The 21,238-nt window shown below is 41.9% G+C and overlaps 1 protein-coding gene across 1 annotated transcript in view; it reads right to left on the bottom strand.

Moving 5' to 3' along the window:
- CD109 (CD109 molecule) overlaps nucleotides 1-21,238 on the bottom strand; it is an 82,390-nt gene that overhangs the window by 54,893 nt on the left and 6,259 nt on the right. Inside the window, 3 exon segments of the mRNA XM_035542938.1 lie at nucleotides 6,146-6,271; nucleotides 6,418-6,648; nucleotides 10,559-10,587. Of these exon segments, the coding sequence (XP_035398831.1) occupies nucleotides 6,146-6,271; nucleotides 6,418-6,648; nucleotides 10,559-10,587 (386 nt within the window).

Genomic DNA, 21,238 nt, shown 5'->3' with positions numbered 1-21,238 from the left:
ATCTCCTACTGACAGACTGTCTATTTTCCAAGGTTAATATCACTGGCTGCTGTTCAACTACTTGATGAGATTACGTTGATGTGGAGCTCAGAAGTCTGATTATGTCTTCATTGAAGACAAAGACTTAGTATGAAGTTTTATGAAGTCGTACAAAGTCTTCATTGCTTATTTCCAAGAACAATGTCACTCCTACAAGTACCAAATCTGCTATAGTACCTTAGTACCTCTACTAAGAGGTATTAAGAAAGCAAGACATGGAATCATACTGCAGGGAAAGGAAAAGACCCTCATAGGTCATCTAGATCTGACCACCAAGCCAGATGTCTCACTAACACACACTTTTCAGCCAAACTGGTTTGAAATAGGCCAAGTAACATCACTTCAACCACTTTGAAACATTTTAGTTCTTCAGGGCAGGGCTATCTCTCTGGTAAATATCGTTCAAATATTCTGAAGTGTACTTTGTTAAACTAGTTTCCAGGAGTGGTGGCTTTCAAGTGCTTAGTTATATACACAATCCAAGCAAGAGATATTTTTTTTTTGATTCAGCTAGGAAAACAATCACAGTGCTCATTCCGCATGTGCTGCTTTACTCTGGTCAGTTGGGTGTTTTCTGGGGGGGGGGTCTCCCGTTTTGCTGTAAATCAGCATTTCTTAAACCACAAGAGACCCGTAATATTCTGTGCACATTGCCCAAAGTATATCTACAGATTAAAAAAGCAGTGCCAAAAAGAGACCCATGCAAGTATTCTGAGACTATACAGATAATGAAGCCTTTCTGCATTTGAGTCTTAGATGCTGCAGACCCTGACATCTCAGAATCACTGAACAACTAAGGTCCAGATTTTGCTCTGAAGTAATTGTCTTGTCTGAAGTGATTTGGGTCTAATCCAGCAAGTGAGATCACAGGCAGGTTTTAACTTCTTTGGCACCCCCAGATTTTAACTTCTTTGGCACCCAGAAGTTCCTGAAGTGAACGTAACCTAGGTCCACCATGACTGGCTGTGGCATTGACATGCGGCCCCCAGCTACGGTGTCAGGCCAGGCTCCAGGCTGCCCAGGCCAGGAACACCTCAGCTTCCACTGCGTAGTCCACTAAGTGGAACAGGCCATTACCTAGAAGGAACTAACTTAGCCTAAGCTTTTCGTGACCACTTGATTTTCACATTTTATGTCCCCAAATTTTGTATGAATTCACAAAATTCTGTTCAAATGCCTCGGCACGGTCTCCAGAAACAAAGCAGTCCCACTAGTGTCACCAATATTCACAACGAAAGATCCTGATTGACTATTAGTGCTCATTTACAAGATACTGAATAAACAGCAAATCACAAAGACTGTATGTGTAGTCTGATTCTGCAAGATAGTGGCATGTAATGTCACAAGTAATGATCTAACCTCAAACTCATCAGCTCTAATGAGAAATAAATGAGTGATCTAGAAGTAGAACACCACAGAATTCACAGTGGATACATTATAAAATTCATAAAACCTCAGCAGTTAAATAATTCAAACCATAAAGGACATGATTTTATGATAATCAACCCCAGATGAATTTGAAAGTTGATTTACATCTGAAGCTTTAACAAGAAAACTTCAAAAATATTTTAGAAAGTCTTCATTTCTCCTGACCAATTACTATTCTTTTGTAGCATAAATTTCCAGATAACAACTGTAATCGATTACAAAAAGGCCTAATAAAAAAGACTTTTAGATGGAAAGGCCTGCTACAAAAACTCAGCAACTAAAAGACTTTCAAAAACAGGCTCCATAACAGGAAATATAAGATATCCAACGAAAATACAAGGTGGAGACTTGGCAACCAGACTGCAATTACTCTGTCTTGAGTTTTCTTGGAACAGCTGTATGAACACCTGAACTGTTACTAAGATGTTTAATAGCAGCAAGCAGCCAGAACCTGATTTAAAACAGGATTCAGAGGCAGGATACTTCCAGGAACCCAAATTCTGCACACTTGGGAACTGACCTGTAACCACTGGAAGGGAAGTGTTACTTACAGATTTAACGTCACTTTAAAAATGAGAGGAAAAGCAGAGATAAAAAGGTTGGACAGCTGACACTTTTAACTAGAAAGCTCAGGCCCTGGCACCAGGAAAGCTAAGTCATGCAGAGATCACCCTGTGCTTGCCAGCTGAAGATGTTCCTAAAGCCATGAGAAGATCCAAAGGCTGTGAAGGATCTCATGGATACTGTCAATCCAGGGCTAGCAGTACCAGTTAAGGACAGGTAAAGTATAGCTACAAAAATGTCAGTCCCCACCAGCCTGCAGCACAGACATATACTAAGTACTCCTTAGCAGTAGAGCCAAGTTCTTAGTGACCTCTGTTATTAAGAAGGGACTGGTGAATGTGCAACTTCATGTATGACGCAGAAAAACCTGTACCTCCCTTGATGGCAGCTGCAGCCCAGCAAGGACTATCCAGAAATAGCCACTTGGAGCGATCCAAGTCACTCACTCCTTTCACTGAACACTGACTCCATTTCCACTGACTACAAAAGGAACTTCAACACCCAGAATAACCTACCTATAGACATCTATACACTGTAAACCTCAAACTGAATCCCACCCCATGTGACCTTGAACTTCAGGTCATAAGCTCATTTCTAACTAAAACCAAAAGGAATTTCCCATCACCTAAATTCTTCTCTTCCTTTATTCTGCAAGGTTTCTTGCAGTTTTCATCAATCCAACGGCATAACATGCTGTCAGAAAAATAAATGTGAAACAACTCATCAGAGAGACTTAGTAAAATAATGTGAATATTACAATGGCTATTTAATATACTCTGTGCATCACAGGATCGTGCAACGTAAGACATTGTCTCACATGGAAATAATGTATATTGCTTTATCATTATATTCTTTTAACACAGAATTTGAAGATTAAAGCAGGCGCAAATGCTGGAGGAAAAAGTCTGAAAGGAAACAACATAAGCTTCTACCTGTGTGTTTTTCTTCTCCACTGGTTAAGCATCATAAGAATGGACTGTTTTTTCTGGACCTCCAAAGCCTACTACATTTTTATTTACATATAAAGATACACTGTTCTTTCTCTCCTCTATTTTAATTTTCATTTCATAGAGTTTAATGACAGAAGCCATTTATCCTGGCCTCCTTTTATCACAGTTTGGTTACTCTAGAATTCAGCTACTCCAGCAGTCTGCTCGATCATAATGCATCTTCCAAAGAGGGAATCACTCTTGATGCTAAAACATCAAGCAGCAGAGATGCCCTCACTCTTTCTTTTTTTTTTTTTTGTTCTGGTGCTTAAAAGCCTGATCCATAATAGCCTGAAAGAATTTAATTCTTTGTCAGTGGAATCCCAAATCACCTTGACAGATGACAGGTTTATTGTTTCCCATAATACCTCAATTACTCTTTACTGTTAGGGATATATTCATCTCCTGCTCGTCTTCTCAAAGCTTCCCACAGCAATATTCAGTAAACCACACAGAACTGTAACAACACACATTAAACGCTTCCATCTCTGCCACATAATCATTGTTTCCCCATGTTACTGGACTCTGCCACCTCTGGAATTTCATTTGTTTCTAGCAAACTTTAAAAACTTCTTCATACTGTTACTAACCACCAAAAGACCCCATCCCTGAGGTCTTTGTATTTCCTACAAATATGCAAGAGTTTAGACTTTCTCATTTAGATTTATACCTATCTATTAGTTCCCTCTTTCTCCCACTTATTATTAAATGCGATGTTTCTTAAAATATGTACTGTTTTCTTCATTTTCATTGATGGAGGATCCCGTTTCTGTTCTGACCAAGTTTATCTTTTCCCAATAGAGTATTTTGTTAATTGTACCAAAAGCATTTTGCAGTCCTTTTCACCTCAAATCGTCAAATAGAGAAAGATACCCTAGTTTGACAGGTATTATCCCTGCTCTTGGATATTCTTCATGCCACTGAAGTATTTGGAGCTCTATTAAGGACCCCAAACATGGCATTCAAGGTCACACTCAATGCTAGAACACTAAGCCTTAAAAAATAACAGTAGGGAAAATTAGATGTTCTTACTAAAATATGATAAAGACAACCTAGGGTTGTCTAGGTCAACCTTGGTACACCCTGGCAGATCTAACACAAACCTAGGCCAAAGCCCTGTCTTTGGCAGCAGCCAAGATTCAACACCCAGAGCATCACACCAACCAGGGCTAGCAGTCAGCAGTGCAGTGCCAGCCTGAGACAAGGAGACCTCCTGAACCAGGGATCAGAGCTTTTCAGTTCACAGTTCTTAACAGGCTTGCTTCAGTGAGTTTGTCCTGCCACTTTTTTTGATCCCATGTGAATTGTCAGCATTCACAACACACACTCATGATGAGCTCTACAGTTCACTTGTGCCATCTTAATTGGTTTGAAATTGTCCTCTATCTCCTTCACCTGGTGTCCTCTAGCTGTCTATTGGAAAAGACAGTGAACAAAATGTTCCCTATTTATCTTTTCCTCATTATTACTCATGACTTGAGAGACTTGTTTTCCTGGCTTACTGACATTCATTAACCTTCTGTAGTACAAACTGGATGGCTACAATTTAGAGTACCATCATTTCCTATCATCTGCTAAGATCTAACTTCACTTGACTGTTTTCTCAGCTGCCTTATCAGTCCAGATAAATCTTTCAATGTAACTTTTTTTTTCTTGGGGAAATGGATGTGGAGGGGTTTTTCAGGAGGGCATGACACTCTTTCACTGAGACCAGCTGCTGCCATTCCTTTAACAGTGTCTTCCTGACTTCAGGATGATTTATCACATAGCAGAAACTCCAAACAAAATTTCACAAACATGTTTTTTCCCCCTGGCAAGACAGCTGTTGAAGAAGCCCATCACCATTACAAGCTTTTGTTCCCATGTCTGAGCCACACTTCACCTCCTCCTGAAAAGTGCCTGTGCATTTGTGAGAGGGGCTGTGCTGCAAACCAGATCAGGGAGCTGGTCTAGGTTAAACAAAGGAAAACAAAACTTTAATCTTCAAGCTTTTCAATCTGGGTCATTTCCCTGACATACTTTAGATCTCAGCCTTATTACACATGCATCAGCACTACTGAGAAGCTGTTGAACAGCAGCACAGGGATGGGAAGGAGTGGCCAAGCCCAGGAGCAACTTAAAACATTTTTCCCAGCAAAGACAATAGTACCAAATCCACACCCGCATGAGAAAGTGTTTGAAGAATCCAGTCCTGATACTCATTTGAACACCTCATGTACCTCAGCCTACAGAAATCTATAAAGCGTATAACTGTTACTGCCAAATATCATTCTGAAGTTATACACAGTCAAATGCTTCTGCCCCATATTATTAGGAATCATTGCACAGTCCTGTTTGTACTTGCTAAATGTCTCTGAACAGTCATTGCAAGCCAGTTCGGAAATGTAGTTCCCAAATTACAGGCATTTAGAGCAGTTGGAATAAACTTGACACACACAATCTTGAAACCTCCAGCTATTTCTACAGTGTATTTTCCAGTGTATGAGGATCTTCAAGGATTTGGACTGATAGGACTGTTACCAATAGCAACACACACAAAATAAATTATACCAGGTTTGTTATGCAACAGTTTTGCTATATTATTCACCGTTTCTATTTTGCATGGTTATTTTTTCCTCAGTAACTCTTGAGTCACCATGAATTGGTAAAAAAACAGTAAAACTAGACAGACATTTGTAAATGACAGTCTTTGATTCGACACCCCTTGAGACACTGACTGGCTGAACACCAGGGCACAATGAATTTCTGTATATTCGCTTACAAAATAAACATACGGGTGTTTCACTTAAAAAAAAATAGTACTCCACAAGCTCTTTCTTTGATATTAACACTAAAAATCCTTGCCTTTTAAAATAACACATTTTAGAATCACAATCCAGACCATAGGATAAAATATGTATTTTTACGTATCTATTTTTTCTTTTTAATGTATTTCCTTACAAACCCATATAGTACTGAAAAACTTGTGAGGTTTGCATAGTTTCTTCAGGTTTGGCACGAAGGAAGGATTTTTCCTCATGGTCCATGCTTATTTATGGTTTTGCTTCAGCAAAGTAAACACAGTTTTATTCACATGTATCAGGATAAATGAAATCTCTCTGTAAGTTGGCAATGTTAATACTCACATTCACTTCCACATCTATGGACCAGTCTCCTAGTGGAGGGTTCGTCGATAACTGAAATTTTTTGGAAACTACACCCAAATCACCCTCCTCTAGCAACCACTGCTGAATCAACTTCTTCCGAGGGTCCTAGAAAAAAAAGTCAGGCTACATGTTAAATGCACGAGGCCTTGCTAGCAAGACATAGGTAGCAATACATATGAACTGTATTTGGAATGTGGTGTTGGAAGACATGAGAAATTTCAATGTATACTGAGGTTCCGGTGGATACTTACTCGGATATATATATTGAGAGACGCTTTGTAAGGTTTGAGATCAGGATAGACTGTGACAATCCGAAACATCACATCCTGTCCTGGTTTATATGTAGATTTATCAGTCTGGATGAATACAGAGATACTCTTTGCCATGTATATCAAGCTGGTACGGTTAGAGAAGATGCGCTGGCCGTCAGCATGGCCTTCCACCAGTAATTCATAATTACCAGAAGCACTGTTCAAAGGCAGCTAAAAAGAAAATAGTGACTCATTGTTAATTATCCAAGATATAATTGAAGAGATCATTATTCCTAAAACATTTGCCATTAAGTTCTCTGACATACTCCTGAGCATGTCAGCTTATGTAAGTACTCAAAAAGAAGAGGATCTCAGGACTCTGTCACTACAATAATTACATGAAAGTGTGTTCTCAGAAGCATCTTTCCAAAATATTTCTACATGTTTTTTACTAGTAATCAGATTTTCAATAATGTAAGTATCTATGTACTCACATACCATTCATAGACATGCATGCATTGAGCTCTCTTTTCCTTCTACAGTTTTTGGGAAATTTCCTGCATTTGATTATGGGGGCTAATTTTTTTTTCAGACTTTGTCATTTTTTCGTAATAAATATTCCAGAAATAAAAGAGCTGAAGAAGCTACATGTGGGCAAGATGAACAGGACGGAAAGAAAACCCTGCACTTCTTTTTACAAGCTTTACCTTCACATCTTTTAGGGCAGAAAAATTAAATTCAGAATGAAAAATCTCCTGAGGAGACAGGTACTGTTTTTCAATAGAAACTGACTGATTTTGTCTCACCTCAGTAATTTAATGATTCTTAATTCCAGCACATATTGCAGCTCAACTAGTAAGATAATTATTCATCACAAAATACTGATGAATAAAAGAAGAGACATTTTATATGGTTAGCTGAGATGCTTTATTCAGGACAGACACTGAAAGTTCCTTCTGTGCTGGCAGTGAACGCAGACAGATATCACTGGCAATGAAAGTTATACTACACAGGACCAGAATAACCATGCACAGGTGTCTCTCTAGTGACCAGAAGAAATCTGGAGCTCACAAGTTAGATGGACCAGTTCATTTCCTGCAGTTAGATGGGAGGAATCCCACCCACAGCGGGTCTAAAGCACCTAAAGCAGAACTGCAGCAGGACACAGAGACTTCACCTTGAGCAGAGCCTGCACAGGCAAGGAATGACCCCAGGAGCATCCCAGCCCAGATGCCTGCTTCTGTACTGCCATCTGCTTGGGAGCATCTCTTTGAAGATGGAAAGGGTTTAACAAAACGTACAGCTGGTTCCAACAAGTAGCACTGCTAAAAAGCTTAAGAGTTGCATGCTTCTGTTTGTAGTTAGAACAGTAAATCTGGAGTAAAGCCTCTGAAGTCAAGACAACTAAAACAGACAGGCTTATATTTTTCAGCATAACATATGGAAATAAAGCTCTCCTCTTGCACTGGTAATGAAAATTACATCTGTTAACTCACCAGGCACAGCACTTCAAAAGTATCCTACCAAGCTCTATAATGAAACACTGTCTTGCTGTCAAAACTCATTTTAAGACTGTACAGTGAGATAATGGAATTTTTCCCAAATGGGGAAAAATACCACATAGTAAGAAATAAGGTAAATGCAAATGTCTGTACCAAATACATTTCTTTCTCTGTGTGTTTACCTATAAACAGGAACTGACTACAATTTCATCCTTCTCTGTTGACTTTCTCTTTTGAAAAACAAGTCAGAAGGAAAAATCAGGGAGGGGAAATAAACAGGCTCTTTTTTTTTTTTCCACCCATGATGACACAGGGAGAAAAGGTACCCATTAAAATCTGGACTTATATAACCAAACTTTAGGTACAAAACACTAGATTGAAATCGATTCTGCATTTGCTTCAACTGCAGGTCTTTGTATACACATTGCCAAGAACATATGATTCACATATTTCAACACTCTCAGACTTCCTCGCCAAGTATTCTGGAATATATTAAATAGGAGCAACAGCCTTAGTTACTACATCTGTCAAATATTACCTCAGAATTAATTCATTTAAGAATATTACCACTTATTAAATAAGTTTTATTCCCTAAGAAGCAGACAGGATTCCCTACAAGAACTCCCAGAAACATTATAAACCTTCAAAGTCAAGACGGTGAGAAAATAAGCTTGTTTTGTCTCATTGTAGCAGTGAATAGTGCTCTTACAGCATTATTTTAATACACTTGCAAGGACTGTCTTTGTTTTCTTCTTTACAAGTCTGCAATCACTATTTACAGATCTCATGTATTTTTCTGTAGCTTTTTCCTATCGTGAATAAAGCAACATGGGCTGCTCCCCGATTTTTAATTCCTTGATACTTTGTATAGTATCTTATTTTACATATACTAGTTTTTATATTGCACAAGATCTTTCCTCTCTGTAACTTGGTGACAAAATTGCCCGTTTTATCTTTCTTGATGTAAAAGACAGAGACAATAAAAGTTTACACTGCCGTGGTAGTGCATCAGGATGTCTGAGCAGTAAAGAAACCCAAATTCCGGTGCACATATCCATGCTAATGAAAACTGAATTGACACAAAGTTTCTGGAAGGACAGTGCTAAAATAATGCTAACAATTTACCTCAGTTCCATCAATTCCTTCTCTAAAAGGGCACTTCTCAATACAAATATGAGCAAGGCAGCTTTTAACAGCACCTATTAGGAACTTACTGTGAAAACATTTTACCTTCGTTGATACACCCCTCAACTGAATGGTATTACTATCCTTGTTTTGGCACTCCTAACATGAGAGAGAAAAAGGCCATCTCAAGCACTTCTCCTGACCACACCAGCCACCCTCACGAGCACCTAGACAAGGAAGCTACTGTCTCCTCTGGAAAATATGACAGCTGAAACCAGCTACTCATTACCCACCTTGTGCTACCAGCCAAGTACGCACTGGGCAGTACATAAGTCTACCCTAACTACATGAACAAAAAAACCACCACAGGTTAGGTCCAAACTGTGCCTGACCAGTCCTCTCCCACCCCTACAACACATCCCGAGCATTCAAGAAACATGGAAAGGGGCCTCAAGGAATGTATTGTTTCCTTAGGGCTGTGGTAAGGCAAGCTGGCAAATTTAGATCGAGCTCAGTTTATGGTTCCCTATTTTATTTATTGCACGCTTGAAGTATTCTAAAAATTTTTCGGTTTGGTAATCACAGCATCTGTCTCTTACTACCATTAAGGCGATTACAGAATTCAATTTTGTAGAAGACTGTTGAAACATAAGGATGCATTAAGACTGGGCAAATTATATTAAGGAACTTGCTAATTTAACCTGTTTTGTTTTGTTTTTAACTGAATTATCTATGCCACCTAATTTATGGTTTGTACAGATAGGTTTCAATCCAGTAGTCTTCATAATGTTGACATGCTCGTCATCACTGATTATCCATCTATCAAATACTTCAAGATTATTTCATCAGATATAAAATTTATTTGAGATCAGAATCTAAAACCACTGGATTTAGGGATTCTAAAGGTGTTAAAAAAATGAAGAATTTGATTTAAAAAAAAAAAAAATCCTGACAGAAGTACCGAATCCTTTAGATTAGATTTTCAAGATAAGCATCCAGGACTATAAATTGACAATTCCTGCTCAATAAACAACTGTATTATACATTTCTGTTGACTAGTTAATTATGTACTTTTACTGGAGGTGCATTTACAAATCCTTAAGATGAGAGTGTATGAATACAGGTGATGTTTTTACATAAAATTTACTATTTCTCAGTTATTACTTTGCACAATTATTCAGCTCTAATTAGCCTTCACAGTGTGTCTGAAGTAGGGATGTAGGTATCAGCCAGTAGAAAGAAAAGAAAACATACAAAGCCAAGTTCTGGGCTCAAGTTTTATGACAGTTTGTGCTGATGCTGGAAGTCAGCTCACATATCCTGTAATTACTTGTAACAAGCTGCAGAGCACTTAATTTGAAAACTCCTTGGCTTATTGGTCGGCAAATACATTCATCTGAGAAAGTGAAAATGGCCAAGATCACATATAAAATACATCATCTCATCAACATTAGCTGCTGAAAAGTCACAGGCAGTCAACATTTTTCTTAGGAGGGAAGGAAAGAAATACTTACTACTGGAAGAACAAGAGTCCCAAAGGAATCTACATGAAAAGAAAAAGAAATACGACAGTGTCACAAAGCTTATAAAAACTGAACAAAACGTCCATGTTATCAGGTTAATTAGCAGAGCAGTGTTCCTCCCCTGTTCCCCCACTGCCCGTAATACCCATTGGACAACAGAACCCCCTTGATGCGGCTCCTCCAGAGCCTGGTACACGCAGACAGCCCAGTAAACCAACATGAAACCGGTGCAATGGGCTTGCCAGCACACAGCTGACTGCTGCCAAACAACACCTGGAAAGAAAACTGTAAAATAAAAACCCTGGAGCAACTGCTGCACTGGTCAGTATTGTACATGTGGGTGTACATTTCTCATTCTCTGTGCGGGAAGCAACTGGGGGAAGCGAGGATCCGGGATCAGCTACTGGGATAGACTGGGCTTCGAAGACCAGTTTGCTGGTGGGATTCACAGTGAGCACACACGTGTGTGCTGATGTGTGCAAAGGGGTCCGAGCACCAGTGACTGGAGCGAGGCTGTGGCCAGGGGGTTTCACACGCCCAGATACCAGGAACTGGGGAGACCACGATCCAGTGCCAGCTACTGGACAGACTATTTATGCCCTGCTACTGCAGAGATCCATACTGTGGTCAGGTATATATATTCCCACTAACCAGAATCCTTCAGCTTGATCAGCCAGAGGTAAGGTGACTGGGGCTGTTTGCGTGAATGCTGAGCGTGCCTGTGTTGGTCTGTGCGACCAGCTGCTGGATGTATGCACCACATACACGTACCCCTGTGTCTGTGTGCCTACTGGGAACATATGCTCAGCCCCACTACTGGCTGGACCTGGGGCACGGAGCCCCTGCCAGCCTGCTGGATTTAGCAGCTCCCTAACAATCACTACTGTCCCAAAACTGCTAAAAGAACCAGACAGAACAGCACAGCCCAGAAAAACTGAAATGCAATGCTCCGCTTAAATAATGGTCTGCAGGTGCCAACAGAGTCCCAGCTGAGAGCTACCTGAACAAAGAGGATATGGTTTGGCATCGCTCTCCTTGAAAACAAATCCCCTCTCGGGTATGGCTGGTCCAAGACCAAAGCATACCTCTGCTCCTGCAAAGAAGCTGACTCTGCAGCTCCTTCACATGTAAGAGAAACCTGGGGTATTTTGTATTAATCTCTTCTTCAGTTAAGTAGCTGACTACTTTTCATAGTCATTTTTATCAAGACAACTTTTCCAGAAGGAAAAATAAAAATAAAATTAATTTTAAAAATACTTTAAACTGCATGCTATTAATGAAAGGCAAACGGTGAAAAATTCCTTAATCCTGGGCATTCCCTCTAGAGGTAACGACCTCCCTGGTGTTTTCAGTGCTATGGGAAAAGAAAAGAGAAGAAAAGAAAAGAGAAAAGAGAAAAGAGAAAAGAGAAAAGAGAAAAGAGAAAAGAGAAAAGAGAAGAGAAGAGAAGAGAAGAGAAGAGAAGAGAAGAGAAGAGAGAAGAGAAGAGAAGAGAAGAGAAGAGAAGAGAAGAGAAGAGAAGAGAAGAGAAGAGAAGAGAAGAGAAGAGAAGAGAAGAGAAGAGAAGAGAAGCCAAAACAAAAGAAAGCCAGTGTGACAGTTTGTCCCTGCTGAGCCACTACCTCTACAGCAACTAAAGCTGCTTCTTCACTGGGCTCTGGCCCTCAGCCTCCTCTTCACCAGATACATCCCTTCTGCCCCTTTCCTCTCTGCATGGTTGATGGAAGATGTGCAATTTAGCCTTGCAAAAGGATCAACTCCAGAGCAGTCCTACAGCAATAGCACTTCTCTGTTTGGTGGGAGCAGATGTCCGTGCTCTCCACTTGAACTTTTTCCTTTACATTCACATACACTGAAACACCTTTGCTATCTATTCAGGCTTCTATTCCACCCGAGTTACTATTTTCTGTTGATTCTGCAGATCAGATAAAGGTCCAAATTTACAAAACCCTGCACGGTATTTACCACCCTTAAGCAACAGAGCACAAAGAATTAACCATCCTCACTCCATTACAGCACCTTGGGAACAAGTAACTAGCATATTAACGTGCATGGGTTAATATAACTTAATAATTTAACTACTTCAGACAATGTGGCCTCAAATTTTCTCACAATCCAAATAAATGTGCTGTTAAGATCCTAGATAACATAACATCCTGGAGCCGTTAAGTGCCACAGCTTTTATTTTAATTATGTAATGTGCTTTCTATTGCTGATTTTAATGGTGTTGCCTCTCAGTATCACTACCTCTCATATCTCAACATTACCAGCGCTTTACAGGCTTTTTTGGCTGAGGTTGGAAAAGAGTGGCACCTCGTGGCTGATAAAATCTACAGCCATTACTATTCAGCCATATTTGACCGTTTTCAAGGCACAAACATACTTTAACAATTTTCTAATTAGTGCCATAAAATTTAAATGGGTACTGCAGCCACTGCAGGATTTGCTTTTCATGGGTATCCACCAGAACTGCTTTGGAATTTCCACTCAGTTACACCTTTTTATAACTCCTATGAAGAGAGAGACTGACACCTATTTTTATCGTGAACATAAAAGCATTCAAAGATGAAGCAATTATTTGATATTTGAACTCCAATAAATGTTAATTAAAAAAAAAAAAAAGCCATTCCTCTGACAGTGGCAAGTAGAATGAAGTCTAGATGGACTGAAAGCAGTATGTTCCTGCTGCTGTCAGAGTGCTAAAGGAAAAGTCCCACTCAGCATGTACCATCTAGCCAAATTACAACCTGGGTTAAACCAAATGACTCACATCCTGCAAATGATGTTTGTGGGTAGCGCACTTTAGTACTTTATTCTGGTATCCAACGGTTTAACAAGGATGGATGGCATCTGGCCCTAAGCGACACGGCTCTTTCCACAGCATGCTACTGTTGAAGCCACAGTTTTTTCCTACCATCCCTCTGTCCTCTTCACTCGAGAAGCAGCCCATGCAGTTGTTGACTCTCAGCAACCCCACTGGCCTTCCAGGTTTTCCAGCCGGGAGTCTCAGGCAAAATACACATGTTTTTTTCCCACCAGCAAGCAGAGCAGGCACTCTGGCCCACTGCACAAAGGCAAGGAGCCCCAGACACAGCTAAGCTTGCTTGGCACACGGGGCTGCTGGAGAGCCACTAGCTACAGAAGAGGAATTGCACAGTGCTGCAGAATACCCAATGTGCAGGTAATGTAAATCCCTCTCACCTAATAACATATTTATTCCCAACACCTACCCAAAGAACTCTGTGCCTATTAAGAAGGCACAACATTTCACCTAAAGGAAGCCTGTGTCTTCCTAACTCATGAGAATTAGTTAACCAGTGTCCTGGTTTCAGCCAGGATAGAGTTAATTTTCCTCCTAGTAGCTGGTGTGGTGCTGCGTTTTGGATTTAGGGTGAGAATAGTGTTGATAACACACTGATGTTTTAATTGTTGCAGAGCAGTGCTTACACTAAGCCAAGGACTTTTCAGCTTCTCGCTCCGTCCTGCCAGCGGGCAGGCTGGGGGTGCAGCAGGAGCTGGGAGGGGACAGACCCAGGACAGCTGACCCAAACTGGCCAAAGGGTTGTCCCATACGATATGGCATCATGCTGAACAATTAATATGGGGGGACTGGCTGGGGTGGGGGGACCGCTGCTTGGGGGCAGTCTGGGCATTGGTCAGCAGTTGGTGACCTTTTTGAAGGGAGTATGGTATTTCACTGGTAAAGGAGGCTGGATGCAGGATAACTAGCAATAATAGAGATGGTATAAAGCTACCTCCTGAACTTTTTCTCAGTTGTATAACAAGAGTGTGACTAACACTTCTCTATTTCCCATCCCTCTACATGAATAAGGCTGTGCTAAAGCTGAGTTTTGTACAACCACAACCCAGGACATTGTGACACCAGAAAAAAAAAAGAAAGAAAGAAAATAACAACATAATCTTTGATGCTACTGATAATCAGTTATCAACAAGAGAGGAACTTAGCTTTACTTACAACATGTCTGAGCAGGTATGCACATGGTCAGGTACTGCTACACAAGCTTTAATCTATCTAACACAACTATAGCCGTGGCTATAGCAGTGGCTTCAGTACGTTGTGAGGAACCGAATACAGATCTGATATTCATGCCACAGTGCACACCTCTGGGCTTCTGTTTCCACTGCCACCTGCACCAATGTGCACACACTAGCACACATGCTGCAAGGGCAGAGCGCTGTGCTCATTGCTCCGCGCAGCATCGCGCAGCATGCAAAGCAACCTGACCTGGAACAGAGCAGGCACTTGGCAACTGTCTAACCAGAATGGTGCCTGCTTGCATCCATCTCGTGATAACAACTAAGGTACAGCCATGATGCAGATGGGGAAGCAGCCGGGGAGGAGGGAGAGTTAAATCACAGCCCCTTCCCCTCTGTGCAACTCAGAAAGCATTTACCTCCTGAAGAAAGCAGTGTTAGGGAGCTGCCTGGCCCCCGTGATAAAGCCCAGAGCATTGTCTCATTCCCAGCCAGTGAAAAATCATAAAACAGGCTCTGGAGCATTAGGTAATCTCCCAATTCATGCCACTACGTAATTATTTTGTTAGGAATTGAGCAGCCTTGGCAGATCGGGAACTCTTTGGTGTTGTAGCGAGTCTCCCTGTCCTGCAAGATTTTCCCATGTTCTCAGAGCTTCTGAGCCACCTCCTGCAGCTCCACTCAGCTGCGCCCAGAGGTGGCTACAGACATCCTCAAGCGAGAGCAGCAGGCAAAACATTTCCTTTATGTCACTGCTGAATTGCTGAAACGCACCACATTTTTCCATCCGCTTGACGAATTACAGTTATATTTAATGGTACACCATTCCCATGCCTTTAGGAGCTAACCACGGCCCAACCGCCAGCAGGCAGCTTTGCCCTGCTGGAACCCCTGCCACCATGCAGCTGGACACTCGAACCCACATGCAACATGTAGTGCCTCCATGTGAGTTACACACAGCATCAGTCAGGTCCACCACACCTCAAACAGGGACAGTTATCTCCCTCCTTCAGCACATCCCTGTGAGGGCTGACTTCAGGCATTAAATACAGCTCCCAGCAATTGCAAGTGGCTAACTCCAGGTGCAGTAGGCTTAGCAAGGAGCCCGCAACGATTACTCCACCTGCACCAAGCACCACAGAGAAGAGGACACCTCCTCCTGGCTCCCCACCTCTGCTCTCTGTAGCAGAGCACTAACTGGCATTGCTGCCACATGCCATGGAAAGAAAGACCTGAAGCAAGCATGGGTCCCTGCTGCTGCGTGGGCTTTGCTGAAGACAACTCCCAGGTGGGAGCCATGTCCTAGATGAAGAGGGAGGCAGGAAAAATTCAGTGGTCCATTCCAGACTAATCCTGAGGAAAGAAGGAGGAGGGGGGTCATATGACATTTCAAGAAAAGGTATCCTTCCTCATCACTCACAAAATGGCTGCGGAGCTGGTGAAGGGCCTGGAGCACAAGTCCTGTGAGGAGCGGCTGAGGGAACTGGGGTCGTTTGGTCTAGAGAAGAGGAGGCTCAGCGGAGACCTTATTGCTCTCTACAGGTACCTGAAAGGAAGGTGTGGGGACCTGGGGGTCAGCCTCTTCTTACAGATAACCAGTGACAGGACTAGAGGGAATGCCAGTTGTGCCAGGGGAGGTTCAGGTTGGAAATAAGGAGACATTTCTTCTCAGAAAGAGCAGTCAGGCACTGGGACGGGTTGCCCAGGGAGGTGGTGGTGTCACCGTACCTAGGGGTGTTCAAGGAAAGGTTGGACGTGGTGCTTAGGGACATGGTTTAGTGGGTGACGGTGGTACGGGGACGATTGGATCAGATGATCTTGGAGGTCTTTTCCTACCTTAATGATTCTGTGATTCTATAAAATCACTTGACACATAGAATTCCTGAAACTTGCGGTATATTCATTCAATAAATACTGCACTGAAGTGTTTATATGGAAATACTACAGAAACAACACCCACATTGTCCAGCCTCCTTTTCCTCAAAGTCCTTGGCATTTAGGACAATCCAGCAGAAGAACTAAAGGCTGCAGGGTAGTGAGATGTAGTGAGATGTCACTAGCATGGATGGCAGTGGGAAATGAAATCATCTTTTTAATGTATGTTGCCAACATAACATTTTTAGAGGTCTAATGGTCCTTTTAGCAAAGCAGATAGGTAGAACACGAGGAAATGGCACAAAGTCGCACCAGGGGAGTTTCGGACTGGACATTAGGAAAAGTTTCTTTACCATGAGGGTGGGTCAGAAACTGGAACAGGCTTCCTAATGAGGTGGTTGATGCCCCGTGCCTGTCAGTGTTCAAGAGACATTTCACAATACCCTCAGTAATATGCTTTAACTTCTCGTTAGCTCTGAAGTGGTCAGGCGGTTTGGACTAGATCATCTTTGATCCGCACAAACAACAGCATCTTACATCCTTCCCATCTGACTGGCCCGATCAAAACCCAAAAAACTTATGCTACCTGTTCTTGAGCTGGCAGTACCAGCACTGGGCCTAGATGTAAGTGTGCCTTCAGACAGGTTTTTCAAAAGATAACAGATGTATGTTCTCAGTGATTTGTTCCAAATAATCTCAGCACTACGTGGCGTTTCCCCTGAATCACCTGACAGAGGTTGTGGTCTGAGTCTATGTGCCCTACAGATCTCCCGACCTGCTCTCCGCCACACAGCCTGGCCCCAGTTATATCTATACGGACATATACACTCGTGTTCCAGCTTCCACTCCCAAAAAAGGATAAAGGCTCCAGAAAAGTGACTTTATGACTTGGCATGATCAACTACAACTCGTGCCAATATAAATGAGCACAACAGCAGTTAAGCCAGCAACTCATTTACACAAATTCCGGTCTTTACTCCACATCCTAGCTTATTTAGCAGGTATCTATCGCTGCAAACAGCCTTTCCACTTAACCTTTTCTACCTACATCCTCATTTCTTCTTAGTCCTGCCAGGGAATGCAGGAATATAACTGGAACCACTCCACACTGATTTACTGAAATGATGTCATGGCTTTCTTCTGGCAGCTGTGTTCACATACCCAAGCTTAGGAAACATTTACAGAAAAGCAGTTTCTTTACAGTGGTAAATGGAATTTTTTGTCTCCCAAGGAGTATATTTAAAAAAAAAAAATCATTTTAACATCAGAGAAATAAAAAATAATGTTCTTCGATGTCCTTCCAAATTTTTCTTCCGATCTGAAATATATACTATTTTTGAGGTTTCCAAAAAGGAAAAAAGAAGGAAGTATAAATACCAAGGGCTAAACTGTCCAGGGAGTGAAAAATATTTTTAGTTCATAAAAGAAGGCCTACAAACCTGTTGAGTTTGCAGGTTTCCTTAAACGTGTCACACACCTCATCTATTACCCTAAATTAGCACCATAATTATCCCTGGTTATTTACGCAAGCAGCCCAAAACACACAGACTGAGCCACTGCTGTTAAATTATGGCTAAATTTGGGCCAGGCATTAGATGGAGGTACAACACCGCACTCATACAGATGCATTATGGATTGCTGGTGGACATCAGGACAGACATTTGGGACAGACGGAGAGGTCCTCCTCATTTCTTTCTAGACTTAGGGCCTAATTCAGATATTTAACTCTCTACTCAGTTTTCTGAAGTAAAACAGCCAACTCTGTAGATGCTACTATTATTATCACTTTTAGCCGAGTGGTCAGAGAGAGGCCAGTTGCAAGAACACAATACTTAAAACCCTCTGCGGTTTATCTGAAACGCTGCATGCTGGGTAGGAAAAGGGAACAGCTTCATATTTCTAAAACTAAATCATCTCTTTAGTGAAAGGGCTTCTTACAGCTACCCAGCAGCTACCATCCCAGGCACTGAAACACAAGTACAGGCTCCTTCCAACTCCTTCCCGAGACATGCCTGTAAGAGCCATCCACAGACTTTTTGTCACGCACGCTCCGTATCTGAGCCTGTCGCTGCCGACCACGTCCAAACAACTCTATTCCCAGGTATTATCTATTTACAGCTGTTAGTCAAGAGGACAAGTTCTGAATATTACAGAGGAAGCTTTGTTGATGTCAGATCCAGTCTATGAAACCACGCAGCCAGTTCAGATTAATCTCAGACCCAAGCCTTTACGCAACTAAATGGGAAATTAATCTCATTCATTTACTCTTCCCTTGGCAATTATACACAAATATGCAAACACAAGGGCGTCTGCATGCCCAGCTTTCAAGGCACTGTTGGACATCATTATTTCACGGACACCACAATGGATAATAAACACAAAGCCACTATTGCTGCAATTTAGAACAGCTGCAGTCCTTACTCTGATTTAAAACAGAGGGAAATCATAACAGGACAAACTGTGGCCAAGCCTGTCTACGCCAGAGGCTTGGTGGTATTACTACCACCCTCGTGCCATTAATTGCTGCAACTGGAGTAAAATTTCAAAGTCAGGTCACCTTTCAAACTCATTCACTGAAAAAGAAAACACTCAAGTACTATTTAAGCTTCCTCTAAGAGGCAGTGAAAGAAGAGGGTTTGTTTTTACATTGGTTTTCTTCCATTTTCTGGAAGGCATTCAGAGTCTGTGAGAACAAACCCACATCATTTTTCTGAGACCACGAAATTATTTAGATATATAAAAATATTACCAGAGACTTCTTTCATCGATAAATGAAGGCAATACAATTCCCTAACCCTTTAAAACAAACAGCTGGGCCTCACAGCTGCACCTCCAGGAAACTGGAGAAGTTGGGGATAAGGGGTCAGTCACTCTGGCCACATTTTCTGTGCAAATACTTATTTGGACTGCAGTAAATCTGGATGAACCGGCGACATCTCTTCCCAGGAGCTATTCAAACTCTGCAGGCAGGATCTCACCTCTGCCTTCACGAGCAAGTAGCCAAGGACAGCATGGGATCCAGCACCACTGCCAGTGCAGTCAAGAGTCATTTGAAAAGAGAAGTCACCTGTGTACAACCCATGAATTTCCCAACTGTTTCCTACTTCTGCAGGTGTTTCTATACTCCTCAGCACTTCAGCTTGTGGTTTTTTTTTCTGCTTAGACACTAAGGACATCGCCCTAGACCCATTTTAAGACCTACTCTCAGCTCCCACCCCTTTCTCTTTAAGGCTACCTTCTATCTACCTGAAGGCTAATAACCAGATGCGTAGGACACTTCTCCTGACAATTTACCCCGATTCCTCCAATCTCTCCTCAAACATTTTCCAGAACATGAAAGAGACTCCCAAGGGTCAAATCAGAAGTTTATTTAGCTCAAAGTCCAGTCTCCAGCAATGAACAAGGACAGACATCTGAAAAGAATAAAAACCACAAGCACACAATGACCCTTCCTTGGGTACTCTGCCAGCCTATGTAATTTGAGGCTCAGGACCTGAAAAGCCAAAACAAATGTCTTTATACCAGACCAGCCCTTGATCGACTTTTGTCTCATGAATCTGTGCAATCACATTTTCCATCCACAACACCTGGGACATGGAGCTCCACAATTTACTTCCACCTCGTGTGAAGGCCCACCTTCTTCAGTATGGTTTGAGCTCATCTCCTTGAGAGATCTCTGATCTTCTCAGCTCTCCCCTAACATTTCTCCAGTTGTTTCACGTACTTCCTTTAAGAGCACCCAAAAACACACAGCATTCCCCAGGATGACTAATTAGAGCTGTGAAGATTACTAGAATACTTTCTCATAGCTTACAGAAAACATTTCTGTTATACATTTTAGTACAGTTCTTGCCTTCTTTTTTTTTTGAGCACCACAGTATTACTTGAAAGCTTTCACCTAAGTGTCCCTTCAAACCACCTCACACACACACTCCCCTTCTGCAGGACTGCTGCTGCCTTATCAGTAGACTCTCACTCTTTTACTCCTCAGCAAAAAGCAGAAACACTATAGTTGCCCTACTGAACCACATTCTAGTTCTTCCACTAATCATTTCCCAAATTGTCAAAATGAGTTTGACGTATAATCCTGCTTCCCAGCACCCCTGCCACCCCCTCACCAGCTTAAGAAGCATTCTTCCTTTTGTCACCCGTGTCAGTACTATTGAACAGCGCAGTTCCAAGCCAACCTAATTCCACTTTGAGAGCGAACCACTTAGACCTGCTTTGTCAGTATTATTTTTCAGCCAGACACAAATGCACGTTTTCAGAGCTCTATGCTGTCCCTGCTTCCCCCAGCTGTTTTACCAAAATGTCACACCACACAGTGTCAAAAACCTTTCTAAAGTCAAGATATGGCCCCATCCTGCAGACAGTTGCATTGGGCCTAAACGCCTACTTCACCAAAGTGCTCTTTGACCCGTTTGTCCCCTTTCGCTGCCTTACTTCCTTGCCCTTGTGCACTGCAACCCGTTGTGTTATGGGCTGGCTGGCTCACAGCTGATCCTCTTAGCGAAGACTGAACGCGTATCTGCCTCTCAGCATCACCGACCAGTGCCCCGCTCATCTCAGCCAGGAACAAGCCACGCTCTTTGCCAATCTTCCTAACACAGTATTTAAAATTCCTGCCTTATCATCCTTCACTTTCTTTCCTATTCATGGTTTGACCTTTCCCATTTTGTCCCTTCTTACCCATGCTACTCATTTATGCTCCGCCTTTGTAATCTGATCTCATTTTCAGTTTATACACACTTTTTTCCCTTTTTTCTGCTATTTTTTGGTCAGTAGTAAGATTGTGTTTAG

Source organism: Cygnus atratus, chromosome 3 (assembly GCF_013377495.2).
Source record: "Cygnus atratus isolate AKBS03 ecotype Queensland, Australia chromosome 3, CAtr_DNAZoo_HiC_assembly, whole genome shotgun sequence".
NCBI classification, from domain to species: domain Eukaryota; kingdom Metazoa; phylum Chordata; class Aves; order Anseriformes; family Anatidae; genus Cygnus; species Cygnus atratus.
The sequence above is the reverse complement of the archived record's forward strand: the minus strand, read 5'-3'. Positions and strand labels throughout refer to the sequence as shown.